The 25,790-nt window shown below is 37.0% G+C and overlaps 1 protein-coding gene across 3 annotated transcripts in view; it reads left to right on the top strand.

The window, feature by feature from the left end:
• phex (phosphate regulating endopeptidase X-linked) overlaps positions 1-25,790 on the top strand; it is a 145,082-nt gene that overhangs the window by 110,787 nt on the left and 8,505 nt on the right. For all 3 annotated transcript variants that reach the window (XM_062977220.1, XM_062977219.1, XM_062977222.1), the window contains exons 15-18: positions 3,622-3,680; positions 16,176-16,230; positions 24,329-24,396; positions 25,543-25,673. In XM_062977220.1, coding sequence (XP_062833290.1) covers positions 3,622-3,680; positions 16,176-16,230; positions 24,329-24,396; positions 25,543-25,673 — 313 coding nt within the window. The remainder of the gene's footprint in view (positions 1-3,621; positions 3,681-16,175; positions 16,231-24,328; positions 24,397-25,542; positions 25,674-25,790) is intronic.

Here is a 25,790-nt window from a genome sequence, read left to right as displayed (position 1 = left end):
ATTCAAGATCTACATGAGGTATTGGTACATTGCACAACATGACATGCCCATCTAAAGCAAGGTGATAAGCCCTTTTGTCATTACTGATGAATGTCAGGTAACTGTCCACATTGGGTGCAAAATGAGCAATTTGTGGCTGCCTCACCTGTAATTTTTCGGTGTGAGGAAGTACCTCTTAGACTGAATCATTTGGGCTTGAGCAGCTCTCTGTGGAGTTATATTACTAACTGAAGCAACTTACAGAGAGTGGTCAACCCTCCTGTTTGAGGAACTCTATTGGCTACTAATCATGTTCCGGTCCCAATTCAAGGTGCAGGTTATCACCTACAAAACCCTAAACAGTTTGGGACCTGCCTACCTTCATGACTGTGTTTCTCCCTACGAACCTGCACGGTCTCTCCGATCGTTGGGGGAAGCCCTCCTCTTGCCTCCACTCCCATCTCAAGCATGGCTTGTGAGAACGAGGAGAGAGCTTTCTCCGTGGTGGCGCCTCGGCTCTGTAACTCCCTCCCCAGGGAGATCAGGCAGGCACCCACTCTGGCAGCCTTTAAGAAAGACTTGAAAACCTGGCTCTTCCAGTGTGCTTTCAACAACTGATCACAAGAATAACCTCCTCAGTATGGACTATTACTGGGCCTGATGTACTGTTTTCTTGCCCTTATTTGGTAATTACTCACCTCATTTATCCTACCCCGAATTCCCCTCTTATACTACAGCACTTTATCCACCTCATCAGGTTTTATTCATGCACTCCTCGTACCACTGCCCAGACTTCTACTATTTTAATCGCAGTATTGCTTTTACTTGGAGGTTTTCTTTGCCATTATATTATAATTTAAAATGTTGGTTTAATTTGTGTTAAATGTCAATGATGTTTGTTTTTATTGTGAATTGTATTTTATCTTGTTTAATGTGGAAATTTGGGCTTGGCCCCATGTTACCCGCCCCGAGTCCCTGTGGGGGAGATGGAGGCAGGGTACAAAAATAAAGTTGTTGCTGCTATTATTATTATTATTATTATTATTATTATTATTATTATTATTAGCTGCATTGGTTGGTTTGCACAGCTTTCCAGATACCAGTCCTCTTGAGGTGACAAATACACTCACCACTCATTTTCTTGTGGTTATTTGCCCAAAGGCCAAGTGAACCTAGTAGGAATCCCTAGAACATGTGCTGTAGTTTAGTTCCTTGTAGAAACAGTTGGAGAAAGGAGTGTATTTTACTTGCCATGACTCCGCTGCCTAGGAAGGAAGATTTGCCTCATATCATGGGAAGGAGTTGTTACACCTATATAAATTTTTAAAACTATAGAAATAAATCCAGCTCACTGAATGAAGCAAAATGTAGAAACAGATTACAGTATTCTGATCTTTAAGAAATGTTGTTGTGTGCTTCTGAGTCACTTCTGACTTATGGAAACTCTAAGGCAAATCTACCATGTGTCTTTCTGAGACAGAGAGTGCATGACTCACCCAAGGGTCACCTGGTGGGTTTCTGTGGCCAAGTTAAAAATCAAACCCTGGTCTGCAGAGTCATAGTTGAATGCACAATTACTACAATCGTTCCCTATCATAAAATCTCTACCAAGCCTATCTAGAACATTTGGAAAGATAAAATGACAAGCAACAAGAGGGAGCGGTAGAAAGCGTTTGCTTGTTTTATTTAGCAGTACAAAACATTATAAACATTGCTCACGAAAAAACATTTAGAAGAACTGACAACTTGATTTAACATACTCAAGTATTTAATCATTAACCATTTGAACTGATTGCTAAGAAAGGATTGGAGGCCAGCTTCAGTGATTTTGTGTTAAATCTCATAGTACTTTTTCTGTTAGAATCTAAGCAGAGAAAAAGCTTTGAGACAGCAGAAGGACATAGGAATAAAAGATGATGTCAAAGGTGGAGACCACGCTAGAGACTTCAAATGTGCAGTGGCATTTTAAATTCCCAATAAAAGTGTCCAATGTCTCAAAAGTGTCCTGACAGGTCATTGCAAAAGTCATTCAGTGCTGTCCTGTGTAAAAACCCCTCTTTGTAAGCAGCTGGTCTGCTGCATTTCAAATTAGTTTATTTGGCGGCTGCCATAAATGACTCTGAAATTGGAATGCAGTCAACCCTGCTAAATATTTTCTCCTGACTTCTCAGTCTAGATGTCAGTCATCTTTTGCTTTTCATTATCTTAAAAAAATATCTAGTGTAGAATCATAGAATCATAGAGTTGGAAGAGACCACATGCTTCATCTAATTCAACCCTCTGCCTTGCAGGAAAAGCACAATCAAAGCACCCCTGACATAAAGACTTTCAACAGGTTAGAATGCCTTTTAACAGGTTGGGTGACAGAACTACACAATGTTTTGTACATGTTCTAAATAATTCTGCAAACCAATAATCATTTTCTCTGAATATCTTATGATGGATATTTAAGGTATTTATATGATTTTGCTCCTTGTTGTTTCACTTGAATAACATTCAGCTTTCCTGTTCATTCAGATATGCAAAACTTTATGAATAATGAATGTACATTGCCAGTTTATAATGATTATACAAGAAACCATTGTCTAAATTCCCCCAATTATAGAGGCTTTTACAAGGATATCTTTATTTTTACAATATTTTATTAAAATTATATTAAACAGAATAAAAATATAATAAAGAAAACAATCAATATACTATAAAATTACTATCATAACAGTAAAGATTATCCCACACACCCTACATAAAATAGAAAAGAAAAAAGAAGGATAATGAGAAAGAGTACAGTTAACATCCAACCTATTTCACAGCAGCTATAGCCAAACCCTAAAAACCAAAGAGATGCTTCTTTCTACGATAATTGTCAATTTCATTAATATACATATGAAATAAATTTGCAACATTCGTTAACATTCAGAAAGTTAACCAAAAGTTAGCTCTCTAATATCTACCAATTACTAGTTGATGATAATATTGTTGTTAACCCTTTTGTTCACTACAAACATAATTTTCAATTCCAAATAAGCATCCTGATCTTATTAAAAAGGAAAGCAGCTATAGTACCATAGCTGGATCCATTATTCCTTTAATTTAGATGTTAATAAGTGAAATCTAGAAACTAGAAGTTGAATTAAGAAAGTCAGTTTTTGGTCCAGTGTCCATAAAGAGCTTCTTTCCAGCTCTTTAGTCAAGTAGACAATGGTTGGATAGGGCGAAATCAAACACAATCCCCCCTCCCAAATACTATTGCTGACCAGGTCTTAAAGTCTTCATTGCAACTACTGGGTTAAGAAATGTGTAATGTACCCAAAAATGTAGCCTAGAATTTGGGGTTGGCTGGAACCAAACTAACTGAATTCAGTGATGCCGCAAGGAGAGGTGGGTAATAAAATTATTGCTGCTGCTACTGTTGTTATTGTTATGAATTATTTAGCCAAAATATGATCCTGTCATTTATATGGATGGCATTAATATTTATTTAAAAGAACTTTCCAAGATTATTTTAAAACTGAACCTTTAATAGGAAATGCAGTGGGAGAAATTCCTGTTTTTTTCTGTACGCTGGTATCTAACATTTCTTCTTTCAATGTGTTTACTATTTGTTCATAAACTCAAACAAGGCAATTTGTTCTGTTTCTACAGGTGGTTTACTAGTCCAACTACAGTCAATGCCTTTTATAGTTCATCTACAAATCAGATCCGTGAGTACTTGCTTTTTACAACTTAATTATGTAGATGAGAGTGGGGGCACAAATCCCTCTTCTTTGGGAAGCAGCATCCTTTTCTGAACATCAAAATGATATCTCACTCAGGAATCCCCAGTAGGCAAATAAATCCAGTGCCAACCAGAAAAATGTTACTAGCAGTTCTTTATCTGTGGCCAGGTGAATACATTCTCATTCCCGCTTGGGAGTTACTTCAGTGTTTGATCAAGACGTACTGGTAAATGGGAAAATGACATTATTTCTGATAACAGAAATAGCATGATTATTTTGGGATGTAACATGGCATGTGCACTTTCCATGTTTCTCACAAAACAACTATGATATGACCCCAAACATGTTGAAACAATTTCCTGTGATTTTTCATAGCTTGGGCACTAGCGTTTGCTGCCATGTTCTGAGAAGATGTGTTTTGAACACTGCATATTATAACTGCATAAATCTCGTTTAAAAAAATAAATAAAATAAAAATTCAAGGACCTAAATCCAATTGCTAGTTGAACTGGAGTAGATCCATTTAATTAACATGATTTACATATGGTTGAATCTTCATTTACCAATAGTTTATATGATTTTACTAGAACTAGCTAAAAACAGAAGACGTGTCTCAAGGTGCTGAATGGATGAATGGTTTACTAATAAAAAGTCCAACATGTTTCAGCCTGTATATGCTCTCAAAGGCCTTCTTTAGGGGCTTTTAAATTTCTTTTAATTTTATTTATAAGTATGTCTTCTCCCACATGGGACCCAAATAACTACAGCAATTTCTGGAGCTGAAATTCTCAGACCATTTACTGGAGTAATTCATACAATTTTGTTTAGTAAATGGTATGAGAATTTCAACTTCAAACATTTCTGAACATATATTTCAAACAGCCCCCGAAGAAGACTTTTGAGAGCATATACTGGCTGAAAAGCATTAGGTTTTTATTAATAAATTACTCATCCATTGAGCACTTTGAGATGATGATAGTATGTAATGCTTATTTTTGTTCCCTTCTGGCTGGAACTAGCAATTTGATTTAGATCAATTGATGAAGTTCTGCAAAACATTTTACCCGCATTTAGCAGTTGACAAGATTATCTTGAGTTGCAGCCCTGTGCTTACTCCCATTGTTACCTGTAAGCGCTGTTAAAGTATGTCTTTCTTCCAAATAAGTATACATGGGAACAGATAGAATATCTTATTGCAGCCTTTCTTTCTTTCTTTTTTTAAAAAAGAATTTTAGTAAATTTTTTATACCACATCGAAAGGGTGAGAACAACCAAGGTATAGAAAAGTAAGAAAAAGAGAGAAAGATAAAAATCTACAATCTACAAAAATATACCCCCACACACGCACACACACAAAAAACAAAAAACAAAAAATGTGACTTCCATTCCATCTTCTTGAATAATATTTTCTTATTATTCAATAATATTTTTTCTTACTAAAGAAAAAAAATAGTAAAATTGTCTCTCGTAATCTTCATTTTCTCAAATTATCCAGATAGTTCTGAAGATCGTCCCAATTCATTCTTTTCATTATCTTGCCTGTATTTTTCTTCAACAAAAAAAGTCAATTCGTCCATATCCTTTATTTCTCTTATCTTCTCCACCCACTCCTCAATTGGTGGGACTGATTCCTGTTTCCATTCTCTAGTGAAAACAATTTTAGCGGTGGTCGTAATATAAGTGAAAAGTTTATCTTCTTGTTCAGTCAATTGTAAGTCTAAATCTGTAAATCCTAATAGATAGTACTCTGGTTTTCTTATAAAGTTTCTCTTTAAAACCTTTTGTGATTCTTCATAAATCTTCGTCCAAAACTGTGTTGCTTCTTTACAAGACCACTACATGTGATAGAAGGAGCCAACTTGTTCTTTACATTTCCAACACTTATCAGAAACTGTTATGTACATTTTGGCTAATTGTTTCAGTGTAGTATACCATCTGTGGAACATTTTTATCCAGTTTTCTTTCAAATCCGTTGCATATGTATATTTTAATTTTTTGTTTCACATTTGTTCCCATTCTTTCATTTGGACTGGCCTTCTTAAATTTTGGGCCCATTTTATCATGCAATTTTTAACCTTTTCCTTTTCAGTCAGCCAGGTAAGTAATATATTATAAATATTTGATATTACTTTCTTTTCTAATTTTAAAATCTTATCCCAGATCACTTATTCCCAACTAAAACCTAGTTTTTTATCTTGATTGTAATAGTCTTTTATTTGCATATAGTGTAACCAAGTAATATTAGGGAATTTTTGTTTTAATTCCTCATACGTTTTAATATTATTTGTACTTTTATTTAACAAATCTCTATAGGTTGGCCATTTTCTCCATCCTAAAAGTCTTCTCTGGTGAGCTTCCATAGGAGAGATCCATAGAGGTGTTTTAGAATAAAGGTGCCTTTTGTATTTTTGCCAAACTCTTAGTAAGGATGCTCTCACAAAGTGATTGCCAAAATTCTTTTCCTTTTTTTCTCTTTCATACCTCGAATAGGCATGCCATCCTACTCTTAAATCATTCCCTTCTATATTTAAAAAGTCTTCTTTGTTCAGTAATATCCAGTCTTTTATCCATGTCATAGCACATGCATCGTGATATGCGTTAAAGTCTGGGAGGCCCAAACTCCCTCTGTTTTTCTTATCAATCAAATTATCGTATTTTATTCTTGGTCTTCCTCTGGCCCATATAAATTTTAGAATCTCTTTTCTCCATTTTATAAAAAGTGATTGACTTCTAATTATCGGGAGGTTTTGAAAAAGAAACATCAGTTTCGGTAGTATATTCATCTTAACTAATGATATGCGGCCTAAGAGTGACAACTTCAAATAAGTCCATTTTTGTAAATCCTTCTGTATTTTTTTCCAGGTTTCTTCATAATTATTCTTTAACAATTGTCCAATTTTAGTCGTTATCCATACTTCTAAGTACTTAAATTTCTTAACTATTTCCAGGCCTGTTTGTTCTTTAATCATGCCCTGTTTTTTCTTCTCTACATTCTTTGTTAGTAATTTCATTTTTGACGTATTAACTTTAAATCTTGCAACTGTTCCAAATTCTTTTATTTTCTGCATCCATCTTATTATATTTTTACTTGGGTCTTCCATTATCCCAAGCACATCGTCTGCAAAAGCTCTTATCTTATATTCATATTTACCAACTTTAGATCCCTTAATCGTTTGATCTTCTCTTATTGCTTTTATTAATGGCTCTGTTAAAGTATGTCTTTCTTCCAAATAAGTATACATGGGAACAGATAGAATATCTTATTGCAGCCTTTCTTGACATTGCATAGTCTGAAATTTCCATCATTCCTTCTGAATAGGTCATGCTGACTGGGGAAGATGGGAGTTGTAGACCAACATGAGTGAATTTTGCTAGATTTGAGGGCACAGCATTATGGCATTATCAAAGTTCCTGAAATTTATTTAAGAAACTTTTTCTAAGGCATATTATGCTCTTCTTATTCTTCAGAAATATCCAGTCCATATATTTAACAGATGAGATGAGGAATGAGATGATTAAAATATCTGACAACATTTAAATTGTTAATAGTCAGTGATGATTGTGCCTGTGTGGAATTGAAATCACATAACTTAGACTTGTCAAATCATTTGTTTTTGCTCAGGGTCTGTAATGATTAATAGTTCCAGTCAAGGACAGAACATAGGGCCCTTCCAGAAAGGCCCTATATCCAAGGATCTGATCCCAGGTTTTCTGCTTTAAACTGGATTATATACATCCCCACTGACAGATAATCTGGGATAAACAGAAAACCTGGGATGAGATCCTGGGATATAGGGTCTGTTTGGCAGGGGCCATAGTAATGGCAGTTAGAATTATATTTTGTATCACTGCTCCTTGGCTTCATTAAGAAAATATTTTCACTTTGTGATTGTTTTGTTGTTTTCTTTTTCATGTCTTATTTTATTGTCTCGTTTCAACAATCTCTCTCTTTTTTTTAAAAAAACCCAGCAACTATTGCCTGTTAAAACTGGCAAGATTTCTTAAAGAACACAAGGAAACAAAATTTTCTGTTTCTGTTAAGTTTATCACAGAGTCTTGTATGTAGATTTTAAATATGAAAAGTATTGTCTGTTCTATTAGTCATTGTTGAATTCTCAGCTCCTTTCTTTTAAGTAGTTCTTTTTCAACACAGCATGATCTGGATCCCAGAGATGCCCTTGCTTTAGCAGATTAAACAATGCTGTACCAAAAAGTCAGAATACCTGATGTAAGATTTCACACTCAGCTGTGTCTAACAATATCAAGAGCTGTCAAACGTAACCAATCAGTCATAGAGACGCAATCAACTGGGCTTTGTATCTCTTCTACTAACCTTTTTATATCAGTAGCATTTGACCTTGAGATCTTGCTGCTTGCTAGTCTTTTTTTTAAAGGCTATTTTCAGGAGTTCATGTGGTATGAACTTGTCTTGGTAAAAGATGGCTTACTTTTGGGTCTAAGCACCAGAATTTATTTATATTACACACTCACACACTTACTTTTTGTTTGCTAACAGTTATGTACTTATACTCTCTGAGTTAGGCTGGGGACAGAAAGCCTAATTTTCATAATTTTCATAATTCCGATAACTAGGTAACTAATTGTGACACAGGAAGATACAGATACAATTAGAAGGGAAACCAGGCTGCTTCCAAGAAGTTCAGCCTGGGATTTTTTTATTTATTGGGTTTATGTTAATCTCACACAAATAATCCCTTCCTGTTTTTCCAACCTATACTGCTGGCAGCCTAATTTAAATATTGGAGAGGAACATTTGTTGTTGTCCTTGATGTGACTGTTAATGAATAGCATGTTAAACATTGATTCTGCTGTTCCTTTGGTTGATTCAGAAATGTGGAAGAGAACTGTCCCTGCAAAGTTCAGCACATAGGTTCAGGGTATGAAAATTATTTTTTCTGTTATATTACTCATCTCTAAATTCTCAGTTATTTTATTTAAGTAGTTCCTTTAAAAAAATCTCAGCATGTTTTCTATGCCAGATATGCCTTCAACGTAGCAGCTTTATTGCTAGTTATTACTGTAGGCTTTTGCAATTTATTGCCCATTGCCTAGAGATCTTTCAGCAGGTCTGCTTTCTGTCCATCGCTGTCTTAGATCCACTGCAGAGCTAAAGGAGCTATCCAAAGTGCTGAAATGATTTTGGAGATAGGGCTCAGCGCCTTGGACATTTCAATGTTTGGTCTAAAATCCACAGTAGATTTACCAGTATGTTGACATGGAAGTTACCACTGAGCTTTGCACTAGTGGGGATACAGTGAAAATCCTAGGCATACTGCCCAGAATTGATTAAAGGGAGAAAGGAAGTGTCATATCAGGGTAAAACTCATTTTCCTGATATCCGATGCCATCATATTGCTTTGTATGGCCTTATTTGTTAGTAGGAGAAAACTTCCATTTGTTTCCATGTAAATTACATGTTTTCTTGTTCCTGACTAATCCTTATACTCAACTTTCTCAGAAGTATGCAGAAGTATGAATGACTCTTAGCTTCATGTCATGCACAAAGTGAACTCAAATCTAAGTTTTCAGATCCGTTTTTGCGGCTCATAGATTTCATCTGTGACTGGAAATTCCAATACAGCTTGCAGCATGGTCTTAACCTGACACTTTTGAGGACAAGGGTGAGAATTATATGACCCTCCAAAGCAGAGCTTGCCAAACTGTATGGTGTGATATGTTAGTGTGTTGACTCCATCACCTGGTCTGAGGAGTGGTGGGAACCCAGGGTTGCTAGTAAAACTGAATTACTATGTTGCCAAATGATGTATATGAAAAAAGTGTGTCACCAACATGAAATGTTTGGAAAGCTCTGCTCAGATGTTCCTTGATATTAAGTCCTAGCATCCCTAGTTGACAGAGCTAATGGTGAGGTATGTTTTGGAGTTGCAGTCCATCAATATCTGGAGGGATGCACAATTCCAACCCTTCTTCTAAAGCTGAGACACAAGCTGCCATTTTCCTGCCATTAAGAAACTTGATATTTTAACATGGCTGCCACACTTTTCTGCAGGAAATGTTTTTCTTAACCATCCATGCAGAGATGGGTTACTCAGGTGCTTATTGGTGAGAAAACACTTTTTTAAATAGGCCAAAAGTTCCATATGGTCAACAGGCAGCATAATTCTGGAATTTATGTATTCAAGGAGGCATGTTTATTAAAAGACTGAAGCCGTTCTCATTTTTCTAATGACCAGTGCTTTCTTTTTTTATATGCTGTCTATATTAGTCATTTCCCTTTTTTATTACTCTTTTAAAGTACTCCTTCTTTTAGTCTTTTTTTTACTAATTTAAAAGGTGTTATCCATTGCAAATGTGGTTGAGAGAGATAGTGGGAGTGAAAGAGCTCTGCTAGATTAATGGAGATTGTTGTTTCAATGAAGGAAGGTAGTTTTATAAAAGGGGTATTATTGGAAGTTGCTAGCTAGTTTTAACATTCGATTTTTACTGTTGTATTGTGTGGTTCTCTTCAGACTCATGTTTACATTTGCCATGCCTTTGTTGTAAAAGGTAAATAATGATACCTTTCCTTGTATTATTTGTGCTTCTTACAGCTTAATCCCAGGCATATTACTCCAGAAGTAATTTCATTGTATTCAGTTCTATAACCGTATGTCATTGGATTAGTTAATCAAGCTCTACTCAGGTGTTCAGTACTGGATATTGGTATTAAGGACCTTTCCTCCCCCACAGATGTTCAGAAGTCAATGAGTTAGAGAAAGAAATGGACAAATTGTGGCCTATGGCTGCATAAAGCCCCTATGGCTAAAATAAATTGCTTTTCTTTAATAAAACTGTGTTTTTTAAAACTTGAAATGCTCTAGGTTTCAAAAGGAACATTAAAAAGGGATTAAAATGAAAGTTTGTAATTTTTTTCAAAATTGTTTTTGCCTCAATATATTCTTAAATGCCCCTGGAGTTAAGGAAGGTCCCAAAATGTGTCCTCATGTCCCCTATAGGGTTTGGGGGGCATTTCAAGGCAACATTTCACCCTTCAAAGTGTCCTAGTCTTCCAGAGGTGCCCACCTCTGACTTGGAGTTTCATTTTGTCAGCCTAGCTTAACAAAATTATTATGACAATAAAAGAAGTGCAAAACTGAGCTCTCTGGAGTAGGTCCAGACAACCATGTCACTATAATTTTCCAAGGACATAAATGATTATCCAGAATATGATAATTATTTGAATTGTCTGGAAGCCATCCTTGTTTTATGAAGATTCATTTTTTCACTCCATTAAAATCATTTATAAATTTACAGGAATATTCTTGATATTTTCCCACATACAATCTCATTCCTTCATCTGTATATATATATTTTTTAAAAATCCAGTTACCACTTGTTAAGATTATCAATTAATTCATTTCCGCCACTTCCAAATGAGCTGTTGTTGATTGTATTTGATGGATTATTTTCACAAGGTATAGAACATGTTATTATACTGGTAGACATTTAAGTCAAATTAAAATATAATGAGTTTGATTAGCTAAGTAATCAATGAACTAATCCATCTTAAATGTGACCTTCATTAGAACATCCAGTTAATTAGACTTAAGTCAGAATTAATTTGGCAACCCTCGGTAGTTAAATGATATTTGAAGATCTATTATTAGAAATGAAACCTAGGTTGTATTTGACTGGTATGCAAGAATGTATGTTTGCATGTACATATCACAACCCAAGAAAGCTTTAAAGTACATTCTGCTATAGAGATCTTCTTTAGCTCAGTCTCACAATGTAAACAATCTATATAAATAGTACTGCACTTAGTGGAGCGTGCCGAGACACTGGTCATATTCTTTTACTGGAGAGATTCACGGATGGTTGATGGCTCTATGTATGGCAATTTATGCAGAGTCACTAATTAGTAAAGAAAGAGAAGGAAGTGTGATGGGAGAGGAAGGAGGAGGAGGTAGGGAGGAGGAGGAGGAGGAGGAGGAGGAGGAGGAGGAGGAGGAGGAGGAGGAGGAGGAGAAGAAGAAGAAGAAGAAGAAGAAGAAGAAGAAGAAGAAGAAGCAGCAGCAGCAGCAGCAGCAGCAGCAGCAGTATTATTATTATTTTTTTAAAGGGGAAGAGTAGACAAATAATTTAAATGGAAAAACGTAATCCCAGGCAATGTAGAAGTCATACTTGCTGGCATGGTTTCCAAGCTTGTTCTAGCTGACCTGGCTTTTGCCCATGGTCAGTAATAGGAATTCTTAGAATGGCTCTTTCAGCCTTCCAGGAAGTGGAGAGAGTGCAGTGAAGGAGCCCGAGGCTTCAGGCTTTGTCTGAAGGAGATATTCTGATGGATCTTAACACCCATTAAGATGATTTGTAAGAGCGAAGAGAGCTACTGGTCTCCTCCTCATAGATCATAGCTTTTGTTGGCATGAAAGTGCTCCTTGGAATTGGTCTGGATAGTTCTTTCCTCCCCCGCTCCATTATATCAGCACTGTAAAAGGCGGCTGTAAAGCAACAGCCCTGGTTATGTGCTGGTTTCCTGTTAATTCCATGGTCAGAATGGATTTGTACATTTCATTGGGCAGCAAAAAGAAAGAAGAGATTCAAGTGCTTAGTTTGTATCCTGTTTAGGACACAACCAGGAATGCTCTGAACCGATATTTTTACGCTTCCTCAATAAAGGAGAAAAAAGTATGTGGCTAAAAGAAATATTGCCTCCTTTTTTGGAAGGAGGAAGAAAAGCATTAAAAGGACTCTTATCTCCCCTGTCTGTTTGGAGGGAAAATGGGAGCTAAGATCCTGCTGTCATAAGCATCACAACTTGCTTGTGAATAGACAATCATTCACTACATAAGTAAAGTCATCTACAGACCCACTGCCAAGACCCTTCACTCGGAAGGCAATCATACTTGGACACAAGGGAGTGCCAATGACGACGACGTAAGTACAGATATTATAAGACTAATTAACACTCCAGTCCCATAAAGGTCATCTTAGCCAGTTTATCACATTTCCTAGCCAGCATCACACTACATAATAACCTCTCCACCATTCATATGATTGGCTTCTTCCCTTAGCTTTAGGTAACATTGTTCCTCCAGTCTTTGTCACCCAGTGACCATTGTTAATATTAAATCTGCTATCTGGACAGAGTTCCTGGCCTTCAATGTACAAAACTAATTCCTTCTGGTTTTAGATACTTTATGAACTGGTGCTGCAATGACAATTGCTGTTATTTCTACTATGACTGCTACTACTATTTTCCTGTTATGATTTAGCTCTTAAATTGGCAAAGTTGGTGTATGCTTTTTTTGTAGGGGAAAGATGGTCTTTTTAAAGGACCAAATAGACTTACAATTTCTGAACAACATTTCACTCTGCCCCAAATATTGTAATCCTATTAGAAGACATTTGTATGATGACAATGCAGAACTGTAATGCTTGTCATATTAACTGATGATAAGACAGGTTTCTCTGAAATATTTGAAAAAGCTAAACCTGTGACAGAAAGCCCTCAGAATTTAAAAAATACTACCTAGTTATTAATATAGTTGACTGTTCTATCATCTAAGAGTGAAGAATATTTATTTGGAAATGGCTTAGTACCATAAAGTCAAGAACTTTAATAGGACATATGTGCTTTTTCAGATGTGATATATTGATGTAGAAAATGCACATAAAAAACCTTGATGTTCACACTGGTATACTTACATTGTTTTCATAATATTTGGAACAAGCTTCTATGACGTGTTTGAAACAACAGTAGTCCATTAAAAGAATTTCATAAAAATATTTTTTTTATGTTTTACCTCCTCTCATACATCAGTGCCAAAACAGGTGGCAGTGGCAGCAGGGGAATGACAGCAGACAGACAACAGATGGGCAGGCCAAAGAAGTGTATTGCTTGTTGCTTCACTAGACAAGGATTACATTTTGTATATCCCTTGAAATAATGCTGTAAAGAATGTTAGGGATGTTTGGTCTCTCACTGAGAGGATGTTTCATAAATTCTTAGAAATACCCCCACAAGGTTTAATAGGTTAATTTCTTGCTGGTGAAGGTTTTCAGCTATCCATATGGCTCTTGAGAAGTCTGATATAGCAGCAGGATAGTACACAGTGCACAATTGTCATTGGTACAAGAAATAGCAGCTAACCAAACCATGGACCTTCTAGCCATGGTTTTCTTATTGTGATACCCAGACTGGACACTTTAGCTCAATGGTTCTCAACCTGTGGGTCCCCAGATATTTTGGCCTTCAATTCCCAGAAATCCTAACAGCAGATAAACTGGCTGGGATTTCTCGGAGTTGTAGGCCAAAACACCTGGGGACTCATAGGTTGAGAACCACTGCTCTAGCTCGTCTCTTGCCTGAAAACATAAATGCTTGGTTTTATAGTAATAGTGCTTTTGGAGGAAGATGGCAAAAAGATTTTTTGGGGGGATAATAACAACAACAACAACAACAACAACAACAGGGTTGTTGTATGTTTTCTGGGCTGTATGGCCATGTTCCAGAAGTATTCTCTCCTGACGTTTCGCTCACATCTATGGTAGGCATCCTCAGAGGTTGTAAGGATGCCTGTCATAGATGTGGGTGAAACGTCAGGAGAGAATACTTCTGGAACATGGCCATACAGCCCAGAAAACATACAACAACCCTGTAATCCCAGCCATGAAAGCCTTCGACAACGCAATAATAATAATACTTTATTTGTTTCCTGCCACCACCTCTCCACAGGGACTTGGGGCAGCTCACAAAGCACTCAATAGTGCCACAACACCCAAAATACAGTAAGGTACATAAACACATAAATCAATAACAATATAAGTTCACAAAACAAATTTACATAAAAATCATATGAAAACCCTACTGATTTAAAAGATTCAGTAAAACACTGCAAAGGCTGCAAATATGAGCAGGCTGTATACAATGGGAAGGCCTTGAGAGAACAGTGCCAAATGTACTTCCTAATGTGGGTTCTTTATAGCTGCTCTTCCTTACAAATAATTATAATGTTAAACATTGTTTAAAGTAAAGTACAGCACAACCCTTGTATCCCTGGAAGATACGCTTCTGGACATCATATGGATACGCAAAACCATGGAAAACAGCCAATCCTATGGAAGTGAAGTACTTCTGGCCCAAGAATTTTACACGGTTGTGCTGGAGGGCCTAGAAAATGTCTAGAAATTACATATTTTGTTGGGTATTAATATATGCAACTGTGGATACTTATCACATGTATACAGTGTGTGTGTGTCATACTGTATGTTGATATAATATGACATTTGGGGCTCAAGTGTGTTTTTAAGATTTGCTCTCATTTTGTCTTTGAGTACATTTGTAAGCCAAATATGTTTATGTTTGACCAAGTGGGGTCTGCCTCATAAAAACCCATGTGGCAATATAATTGTTTAAGGTACATAGCTGTAGTTAATGCAATTAAAGTTGTCAACTGCTCTGGTATTTCTAGAATTGGGTCCCTCATATAAACCAATGATAGGCAAAGGAAGTCAGGGGACAATTACTTATTTCAGACTGCACCTCTGCAGTTCCTCTGAAATTGTTACTTTCTCTGGAAATGTCAGAGGGACTGCAGAGGAACATGGAGGTGTTGGGGGTAGAATGGGTTTCTTGCATCAATAGGGTGGGGTATTTTAATGTGTTTTCATGCATTTAGGGGGCTTACTGGGTTGGAGATTGTCCTAAACATACACAGTTTTTTTTTAAACTAGGGATTTAGAAAAACTGGCAGCAAGCTCAGAGACTACAAGGGAAGCATTGTGTCTGGGGGCTGTATTCTTCATGTAGGTCACCTATGCTAGTTACTGACAAATGCCCTAGTCCTTAGATACCCTGTGAAATAAATCAGGTATGCCCTCCAGATGTTGACAATTCTTATCATCCTTTATCATTGGCTATGGCTGGATAGAGCTCATGGGACTTATAATCCAATTGTATCCAGAAGTTCATAGGTTGCCCAACTCTGCACTAAATCAACTTTTCCTATTCTGTTATTTGATACAAAAGCCATTCAATAATATGGTAAAAACTCTTTTTAAAATGTAAGTTGCATCAGTGTCCTCAGTTTCTCTAGAAGCGATCACCCTTCTGATGAGATGAGTTTTTTGTAATTAGCAAGAGAGCCATGTCTGGATATGGGGGTCATTAGGAATTATCCAGCAAGTCAACCCATAGGGCTATGGTGCTCTCAGTTTGTGATTGAATAAGCTACTTACTTTAGATCTGCTTTTTGTTTTAATTGCTGCTCATTTTGCAAAAAGAAAGCAAGAGAGAAAATAGCTAATGCTTGTATTAAATGTGTTTTAAAATGTGGGAATCTGGCCTTAATGGTCTGGTTCATTTGCAAGGGCATAATAAGTTGCTGATTCATATACATTGTGTTAACCCATTTGATTAACTCTCTTGACCCCGAGTACAGAAAGTAACAAAGGTCTGTTTCATTATACAGTAGGACCGAATTGACGATTAGTATTTCTTTTTCTTTTAAATTATAGGATTTCCAGCTGGAGAACTTCAGAAGCCATTCTTTTGGGGAACAGAATATCCCAGGTAAAAGAAGTCTTACAAATGAAATGAAATATGGATATAAAAGAGGGAAAGTCCAATACAACAGGTTACTGTAAGAATCCAGGTAACTGGATGCCAGCAATTAATGCAATATACAGGGGGCCCTTGGTATCCACTTAAGCTTGGTTCCTGGACCCTCTGTGGATAGTCAAATTCATAGATGCTTTAACCGCATTATATACAATGTCATAGTAAAATGATATCCTTTATTTTAAATGACAAAATCATTTGTTTTTTGTATTTGGGGAGGTAGTATGAATCTATGGATGCAGAATTTATGGATATGAAGGGGTTACTGCGTCAGCATTTATAATCTTTAATTTTGGAAAAGAGAATGATATGAAGAGATGCTTCTTGTAAAATAGTTAATGTTCATACAGTAAACAAGAGGACAGTTTCTAAAAACAGTCACCAGTTTATATCAATAACCGCAATATTAATAATTTTAGTAGCAGTGCCATCTATTACTGTTGTTCACATGGTATCAGTAGAAATGAAGCCCAAAGCAGACCCAAATTAAATGTTCACAAAACGTCTGCATAGATATTAATTCTAGCTGAAGGGAAGAGAGTGGAACTTTCTAAAAGCTACAGCCAATTAAGTAATTAAAGGCAGAGGAGGGAATCCCCACTTCTTTGGTATGAAAGATAGAAACACTTCCTGTGTGTTTGTTCATTGGCTATAGGTACTACTTATTTTCTTGCCATTTCTTGCTCTATGTGAGTTAACTTGCAATTGTGTAATTTATGGTTTAAACAAGTAAGTATCAGATGATGTGAAGATGTGAATCTTTCGACAGAATCCAGCTAATAGTGACTGGCTAAACAGAGCTCAGCCATTCTTCCTTTTCATAGAATCATAGAATAATAGAGTTGGAAGAGACCTCATGGGCCATCCAGTCCAACCCCTTGCCAAAAAGCAGGAAATCGCATTCAAAGCCCCAACAGATGGCCATCCAGCCTCTGCTTAAAAGCCTCCAAAGAAGGAGCCTCCACCACAGTCCGGGGGAGAGAGTTCCACTGCCGAACAGCCCTCACAGTGAGGAAGTTCTTCTTGATGTTCAGGTGGAATCTCCTTTCCTGTAGTTTAAAGCCATTGTTCCGCGTCCTAGTCTCCAGGGCAGCAGAAAACAAGCTTTCTCCTCCCTATGACTTCCCCTCACATATTTACACATGGTCCTCATCATGTCTCCTCTGAGCCTTCTCTTCTGAAGGCTAAACATGCCCAGCTCTTTAAGCCCTCATAGGGTTTGTTCTCCAGACCCTTGATCATTTTAGTTGCCCTCCTCTGGACATATTCCAGCTTGTCAACATCTCCCTTCAATTGTGGTGCCCAGAATTGGACACAGTATTCCAGGTGTGATCTGACCAAGGCAGAATAGAGGGGGAGCATGACTTCCCTGGATCTAGACATTAGACTCCTACTGATGCAGGCCAAAATCCTGTTGGCTTTTTTAGCTGCTGCATCACATTGTTGGCTCATGTTTAACTTGTTGTCCACGAGGACACTGTAAAATCCAGTTCTGCCACAGAACTGCATTCATTGTTTTTACCAGAAATATGAGGTTGGTTTTAAATTAAAGTTGTAGGCAGAACTTGGTTTTCACTTTATTTTGCTCCCCCGCTCCCCCACTTTAGAACCATTATTGTATATAGTTTAGCATGGTGACATCTGCTCTCTCTCTTATATATATATATAGAAGATCACTTTCAAATAAAGAACAAAAATTCTCCCATTTGTAATTTTTTAGGGCAGTTGTTGAGCTGCATTGATCCCATGAAGGAACTTGGAATACACTTTTTAAAAAAGAAGACATGCAGGCACCATGTTTGCCATAAATGCTGGAAGACACCTTTTTTCCAGTAGGAACTGACCTGGAAGCCAGCTTCTGGGTGACTTCACTGGGTCCAAAATGGTCTAGTGAAAATGCTTCCCAAATGCACCACACACATTCTTTTACCCCAGTATGTGTTTGTTGGTATTCTAGAGTAAAACCTAAGAGCATAGGGGAGAAGAAAGGCTATGGATATAGGCACTGGGCTTCACTGTCCTCATCTCAGGTTTAGGATATTTGAAGTTTCAATGAGTGCATTAAAAAAAAAAACATTTGTGGTTTTTTTTTGGTTAACAGTCAGTATTCAAATGAACTAACTGCTGAAACTCCTACCTCAGAGGGAAAAATTCAAGATAGCAATATATTGTGTAGCAGTGAATTTTTTAAATTATATAAATGTTCATGAACTACATAAAGGCATGTTTTCCTGCAAACCCCCACCCCCAAATACACAGAAAATCTCAAGAATATTGCACAAGAGACATTGTTTTCACAAGGACATTGTATAGAAAATGCACTGTGTCCTGCTCCAAAACACTGTTTCTCCTTCCAAGCTCAATTTCTATGCAGAAAAGCAGCATATATTTGCACAAAAGTATTTTCGTGGCGAGATCGTGAAGTGCTTGAAAATAGTGCAGAAGTCTTCTTTCAGATAAAGGAGAACAGACACTGAAATAACATCTTGTATGCAGGATTAAAATAAACAAAGATTTAAATCTTTGTCTTGTTTGCTTTTATTACAAAGGGAAGAACAAAAGGTTGTGTGAATATCTGCAAGGCTCTTTCATCTCTTAGTTCATGAAAATAAAACCTGATGGTTTGAAACAGTCTAAATCAGATATTCCAATTTTCTTATTAATCTCTTCTTCTCCCATTCGCCTATCTTCCTGTCCCTCAGGCTGCCTCCTTTACATACTCTTCAATTGTTTTTCTGTTCTTACTCACTGCTTATTTTATGTTCCTCCCTCTTCACTAGTCTGCTGGCATTTCTTTCTCTTGCAACCTCATCAGACAGGGGAAGAATCAGTGGCTTACTCCACTTTGCTGCCCCTTTAAGCACGGAGTCTGCCAGCTCCCATTACATGACGCAAAGCTCCATGCTTAAAGGGGCAGCAAAGTGGAGCATGCAGTCACAGTGGCAACACAGGATGCTTCCTGTGTTGCCTTTGATCAATGAAGGAAGCTGGACAGTTGATGCTTCCCCCCATGGGATTGCCCTGCCAGTAAGCTGGGCAATGTGGGGTGTAGGTTGATGGATTCCCCATGCTCCCCTCCCCCTGATGGCAGTCACAGGATTTGCCACGATGTGTGGTGATCTCAGTGACCAGTGTGAAGAGATCCTTCCCTTAGCTTCCATGGTGTCTTTCCAGTTCTTAGTCTGCTTTAGAAATGTATTTCTATCATTGGATTGGTACCACTTTATTTTGTGATCTTAATCCCAACCAAACAGGAAACTTTCCTTTCACTAATATGTTTATGACATCACAGCCCCCCCCCCCCCCCCAAATTTCACAGGTGGAAATTGGTACATGTGTGGCAAAGCAACATCAAAGTGTGGTCAAAATGACAAACATTATGATGGTTCCTCTTCATCCTGGAAAGATGTGCCTAGTGGAGTGCTGCAGGGTTCAGCCCTGGACCCAGTACTGTTCGACATCTTTATTAATGACTTGGATGAAGGTTAAGAGGATGTACTTATCAGGTTTGCAGATGTCATCAAATTAGGAGGGATAGCTAATACTCCAGACAACAGGATCAGAATTCAAAATGAATTCTAACAGTGATAGCGAATTCTCCCAAAAATAGTAGCGCATCCAAAAACACAAACAGGATACTTAATTGAGCAGTTAGCTCACAGCAAGAAGAAGGTGAAGTGTTGTGGCTGCTAAAGAATTCTTGAGTTTATGAGGCAAAGATGCAGAGTTCAATCTTTAAAAGTTTCAAAAGCTTTATTTAAAAAATATATAAGAACTAAGTTTCTTATGCCTCCTGTATCTTGTGCATCTGTTTGTGAATATTTCACTCATTTCCAAAAGCTTCACTACCAGAAACACAATGATCAGGCTATTTACACAATCAAATCAGGATGATTCATGCAATTCTTCTAAAATGGCTCAGTGATAGAGGACAAAATATTAGCTTTGTTTTATATTCTAGTCACATTGCTTTATATTATCAAAAAGCTGAACGAGCTTACTTTTAAGATTGTATTTTATATCTGATGCTAGTCCATTCTACAATGCAATCTAAAATAATAAACTTGTCACAGAATGGGAATGTCTCCGTTGTTGAAATGTATAATTTTAACCTCAGGGCTGTAATGGGATTTTTGCAGTGACAGGGGAGAAAAAATCAGCAGGAAGCATTTTATGACATGCAAACTGTCTTTTGTAGAAGATATAACAAAATAAAAGGCTAGGGTAGAAATTAAATCATCCTGCCAGTTTTAGGCATGACTCAGAAAGCAATTAGCATGTTATGGATCATTAAACTGTATGAAAGATACAATTGAATGTCAGAGTGCACTTGGACCTTCATCAAGTCTGAAATCATTTTTACTGAAGGGCTCCAGATGATAGAAGCCATTACATGATGCAGTTTTTAAGCATATGGGGGACAGAATGGGGACACTGCCCCCCAATAAGAATTGTGCCCCACTAATGAAATATTTCCCAAATCCCCAAATTTCTAGCATTGTGAAGTGTGAGATAACATCTTCTATATGCTATATTTGCATTTTCTTGGTACCTTTTCATTACCCTTTTTTTTGGATGACTAAAGGTTCATTTCAAGTTTTAAAACAGTGATTCCCAAAGTGGGCGCTGCCGTCACCTGGTGGGCGCTGCAGCGATCCAGGGGGCGGTAATGGCCACAGATGCATTTTTTGTATTATCTTTCTATTCTGAGTTCAAAAAATAATTTCATAATTTCAAACTTCAATGTTTCTAATTTACACCTTTCTTTACTATATTTTACAAAAAAGGTAGAAACATTAATACATATATCTTCCTGTTTAATTGCTATTAATTTTTTTTAAAAAAATTAATTTCCAGGGGGTGCTGAGTAATATTTTTTCTGGAAAGGGGGCGGTAGGCCAAATAAGTTTGGGAACCACTGTTTTAAAATGCCACATTGCTATAGATTTGGGGAATGAAGGAAATTTTCGTGAAATGTTGCTCTTTTCCTACAGCTACATCCTGGGTCTCCTTCAAGGTTGGTTTTTCTAGGAAATTTGGTAAAGAAATAGATAAAATAATAGCAAAATATTTTATTTGCCTCATGGGAACCAATGTAAAAAACAAACCACAGAATTATAAGAATTTGGCCATGTTATATATATGGTAGTGTGAAGGAATTCACATTATATGATAATACTCAGAAGGTGTACACAGTGCATATTCATTAAGAGACATTGTAGGAGAAGCCCTAAAAGTCTTACAAATCTGGATGTTTTTTAAAACATGTTTTGGAGTGGTAACGGTTTCAGCAACTAGTTTTTGTTTGGATTAAATTGCAAGTGATGTTTTTTAACACAAGAATCATAAGTGCTTCCATAATAAATATGATGTACATATCCTAGGAGATACACATGATCATTATGATCAAAGAAATGGAAGTATGAAGTCATATTGAGACAAGCCCTAGGCAGGACTTTCAAGAAAAGCTTGCATCCTGTGATTGACAATGCCAAGTATAAAATATATGAGCTCAAGCTGATATTAAGTGATGATGAGAAGGTTGAAGTCAAAACTCAAATACCCCTGCAACAGGTAGGGAACTATACAGTATCTTTCCTGGTACATCTCCAATGAATCTGTCTCAGCAGAACCCGTAACAGTTCCTGTGAGACAGTTCAGTCTGCCACTTTGGCTCAGTTGAGCAACAAGTGTTAATATTCTCCAACACGTCACAGGGCCCATTTACACCAGGCAGTTTAGCAACGTATAAATATGCTCTGTGGCAGCCCTATATTCCGCATGTTCATGATGAATCTGTGGCCATTGTCTAAATGGCCCAGCAGTAAGTGCATCAGCTCTGTTGGAGTGGCTCTCATCACCTCCTCCATGTTGCCACCACAGCTTCTAGCTGGTCAAGTAGCTCTAGCCAAGCTCTGGGCTGCTGCTGCTGCTGCTAACAACAACAACAACAACAACAACAACAGCCAGGCTGTGGCGCAGCTGGTTAGTAGCCAGCAGCAATAAATAACCACTGACCGTGAGGTCATTCGTTCAAAGCCTGGATTGGGATTAAAGCTCCCAACTGTTAATAACCTAGCTTGCTGTCGACCTAAGCAGCTCGAAAGCAGATGTGTCTGTACGTAGAAAATTCTAGGTACTGCCTAATGTGGAGAGATTAATTTAACTTAATTTATGATATCATAAAACTGCCAATGGCGTGCGAAGAACATGAGGAAGTATTACCATCAAAAGGAATCAGCATCACAGTCAACGATGAAGCAGCCCCCTGTGGCTGAAATCAAGCATATCCTCATGAAGCCGGAAGCTGGAAAAACATGTTAAATAGCCTCTATGTCTGTTTGTATGTGTGGTATGTCTGATAATGGCATCGAGTGTTTGCCATGTATATGTGCATTGTAATCCATCCTGAATTTCCTTTGGGGTGAGAAGGGTGGAATATAAATACTGTAAATAAATAAATAATAATCATCATATTTCTTATCCACCTCTCCTCATGGCTCGAGGCAGGCTACAACATTGCCAAACACATAGTCAAAACACATAATCATTAAAGAACTCAATAAAATACACATATTAAACCATATTTCCATAAAATAAATATTAACATAGACAAAACAAAAATATAGAATGGAAGTTTAAAATTCATCATTAAAACAGTCTGGGTAGGCCTGATATCAGAGCAAGGCACCTGCATGACCAGCCAGAAGTGTATGTGTGCTGTATGTCTGTGCATGTGTGTGTGTGTGTGTGTGTGTGTGTGTGTGCATGCGCATGTATATGTGTGATAATGACTGACTTTTCACCTCCTGCTCTGGGGGGGAACGATCCATTTTTAATAACATTTTCTTAGTCAAGGAATACTCAGAGGTGGTTTCCCAGTTCCTTCCTCTGAAATATAGCCTACAGCACTTGGTATTCACTGGTGGGCTCCCATCTAACATGATAAAAGGAGGTTTTGAAGGCATCCTGTTTACAGCTTATCTTTGGCCTTAGGACAGAGAAGTTACAACCCATCTCATACAGTGTGGTTCTTCAATACCCAAAGAAGAGGGAAAGCAAACACTTCATCTCAGTTCTTTCATTTCTGGCACTTTCCTGGCTCATCCCATGGTGCAGTTAGAAGCTCGATTCTTCGCATCTGAACCAATGCATATTCCTTTTAACTGACTTTGCACCTCTTCCTTGTTCCTCTCCTCTTTGTCCCTTATGTGTATTTAAATAGCAAGCTTGAAGGCAGGTATTTTATCTTTTTTAGGTAATGATAAATTTAAACAAAACTACTCATTTGATTTAACCAATGTATGTTTATTGATTACTCATATGTCCCAATATGATATCTTTGATTATAAATAATGTGTTGATTGATTTATAACTTTGCTCAACTGGGCTTAAGAGAGTTTGCAATCCATTTTCCCTGCATTGCTTACAAGGTGAAAACAAATAGTACAAAGTGCTTTTGAGAAGTCAATTACCTGTCGCCCTCTTTATTTAAATGAAATCATGTTTGAAAGGTGTAGTTGTTAAGGGAAATGATTTCTTTGCCATCCTGTGACAAATGTGAGTTTTATTTTCCCCTTGTTCTATGGAGAGGTTTAATTGATGACAAGAGGTTAATTGTGAACAAACCATGAAAACTGTTGATATTAATGTAACACTCAAATATGATTTGTCCATTAATATGAACACTTCAATTCAAACAGTTGATTAAAAACACATACCATGTTTAGTACTCTAGGCATTTGTACAAGGCATTTATGGGTTTCATATACCCAGAGTTTGATGTGACAGTGTACCTACCTTTTATGAATATATCAATCAGTCTTACTTCTACAATGAACTATTGATCATTTCCAAGATCCTTTGTTAACAATCAAGCTCTCATAGTTAGTTCCCCGCCCCCAATGGATTCTTGAAAGATTTTCTCCTGTTCACTGTTTCCTTTTTTGACTGCAACAGTATTGACATTCTTATTTAGATGTAAAATTAAGCCACATTTTAGTCCTCTGTCTGTTTACATATTAAAAGGAGCACTGAATTTATTTTACAGGTCTTTAAGCTATGGTGCTATTGGAGTAATTGTTGGTCATGAGTTCACCCATGGATTTGATAATAATGGTGAGTGACTATCACTGTTTCATTCTTTGATTAGAAAACAAGACAACTGTTAGAGTCCTTTACACACTGATGTAGGAGAAAGGCCAAGCTGTCTGAGAAAGTGTGTAGGATTATGATGTACATCATGCTTCAGTCCCCTTCTCTCAGCCCTCTTCTAAGAAATATAAGCCTTTAGGTTGTTAAGAACTGATTTACACCAATGTACTTAATTAGTTGCAATCCTTTTTTATTGTAAATTAACCAACCTATAATTTCCCTTTACTTCAAAGTTATTTGCATATTATTTATTACTGAGTTTACAGTAACGTTATTGCAATGTTAAAGCTATCACGTGATTGTGAGCTGCCCACTGAATGACGTCTATGGAGCAGATGTTGCTGAATTACAATCACCCTCATTTCTAGCTAGGACTGATGTAAGCAGTTATCCAACAAATTCTAGAAGACCATTTGTTCTTCAATTCTGGTTTGGAGTGTGGGATGTTCTGGAATTCTCATTCATTAAACCTATAGTCAGTCCAATTAATTTAGTCTTTCTCATATTCTTTCTTCCCCGACTTTCACTTGTCTTATTTTTCATTCTGCCCTGCAATTCCTACCTAGGCTCATCTTCTCCATGTTTCCTAGTTCCTCCTTCTTGTTTCCTAATCCCTTGCCCCTTTCCCTTCTTCTGTCCTGAACCTTGGAGAATCTCAGAATCACCAAGGCAGAAATAACCTAGGATCACTTGGTTTCACACTGAATCATCAAAACAGATTATCATAATTAGAATCACAAGGCAAATTTCTCTGACAATTCTGGAATTCTCAAATCAAGTTGGCAAATGGAAGTGTTCCTCATTGCTTCTGTCACAGTAATACTTTGAGTTTGGCTGGCTGCTTCTTCGGTGAAAAAAGCTCATGATGGCATTATGCCACCCCACCTGAAACCCCAAACAGCAAGAAATGCATAGGTTTTAATTCTTGATCAAAATAAGAAAAGGTGTGCATGTTTTAGCAATTGTGTCTGTTTTTTTAAAATCAATTTTTGTGGAGTTTTGTTTATTTATTAGAATTGTAACCCACTGTCTTCCCCAGAAATGGACTCAAAGAGGCTCATAACTATTACCTATAACTTTAGATTTGTTCTCTTGAAAACAAAAATACAGGCCGTAAATATGACAAAAATGGAAATTTGGATCCCTGGTGGTCTTTGGACTCTGAAGAAAAATTTAAAGAGAAAACAAAATGTATGATCAATCAATATAACAACTATTATTGGAAGAAAGCAGGCTTGAATGTAAGTCACTGAGGAATGGTGAGATTCTCTGTAGATCTCCCCCCTACCCCACTTTTCCATATATTGAAATATTTTATGTAGAGCATATCAAAATGGCCTGAATTATTTCTATTCTTT

The sequence above is a fragment of the Anolis carolinensis genome, chromosome 3 (genome assembly GCF_035594765.1).
Source record: "Anolis carolinensis isolate JA03-04 chromosome 3, rAnoCar3.1.pri, whole genome shotgun sequence".
NCBI lineage: Eukaryota > Metazoa > Chordata > Lepidosauria > Squamata > Dactyloidae > Anolis > Anolis carolinensis.
The sequence above is the reverse complement of the archived record's forward strand: the minus strand, read 5'-3'. Positions and strand labels throughout refer to the sequence as shown.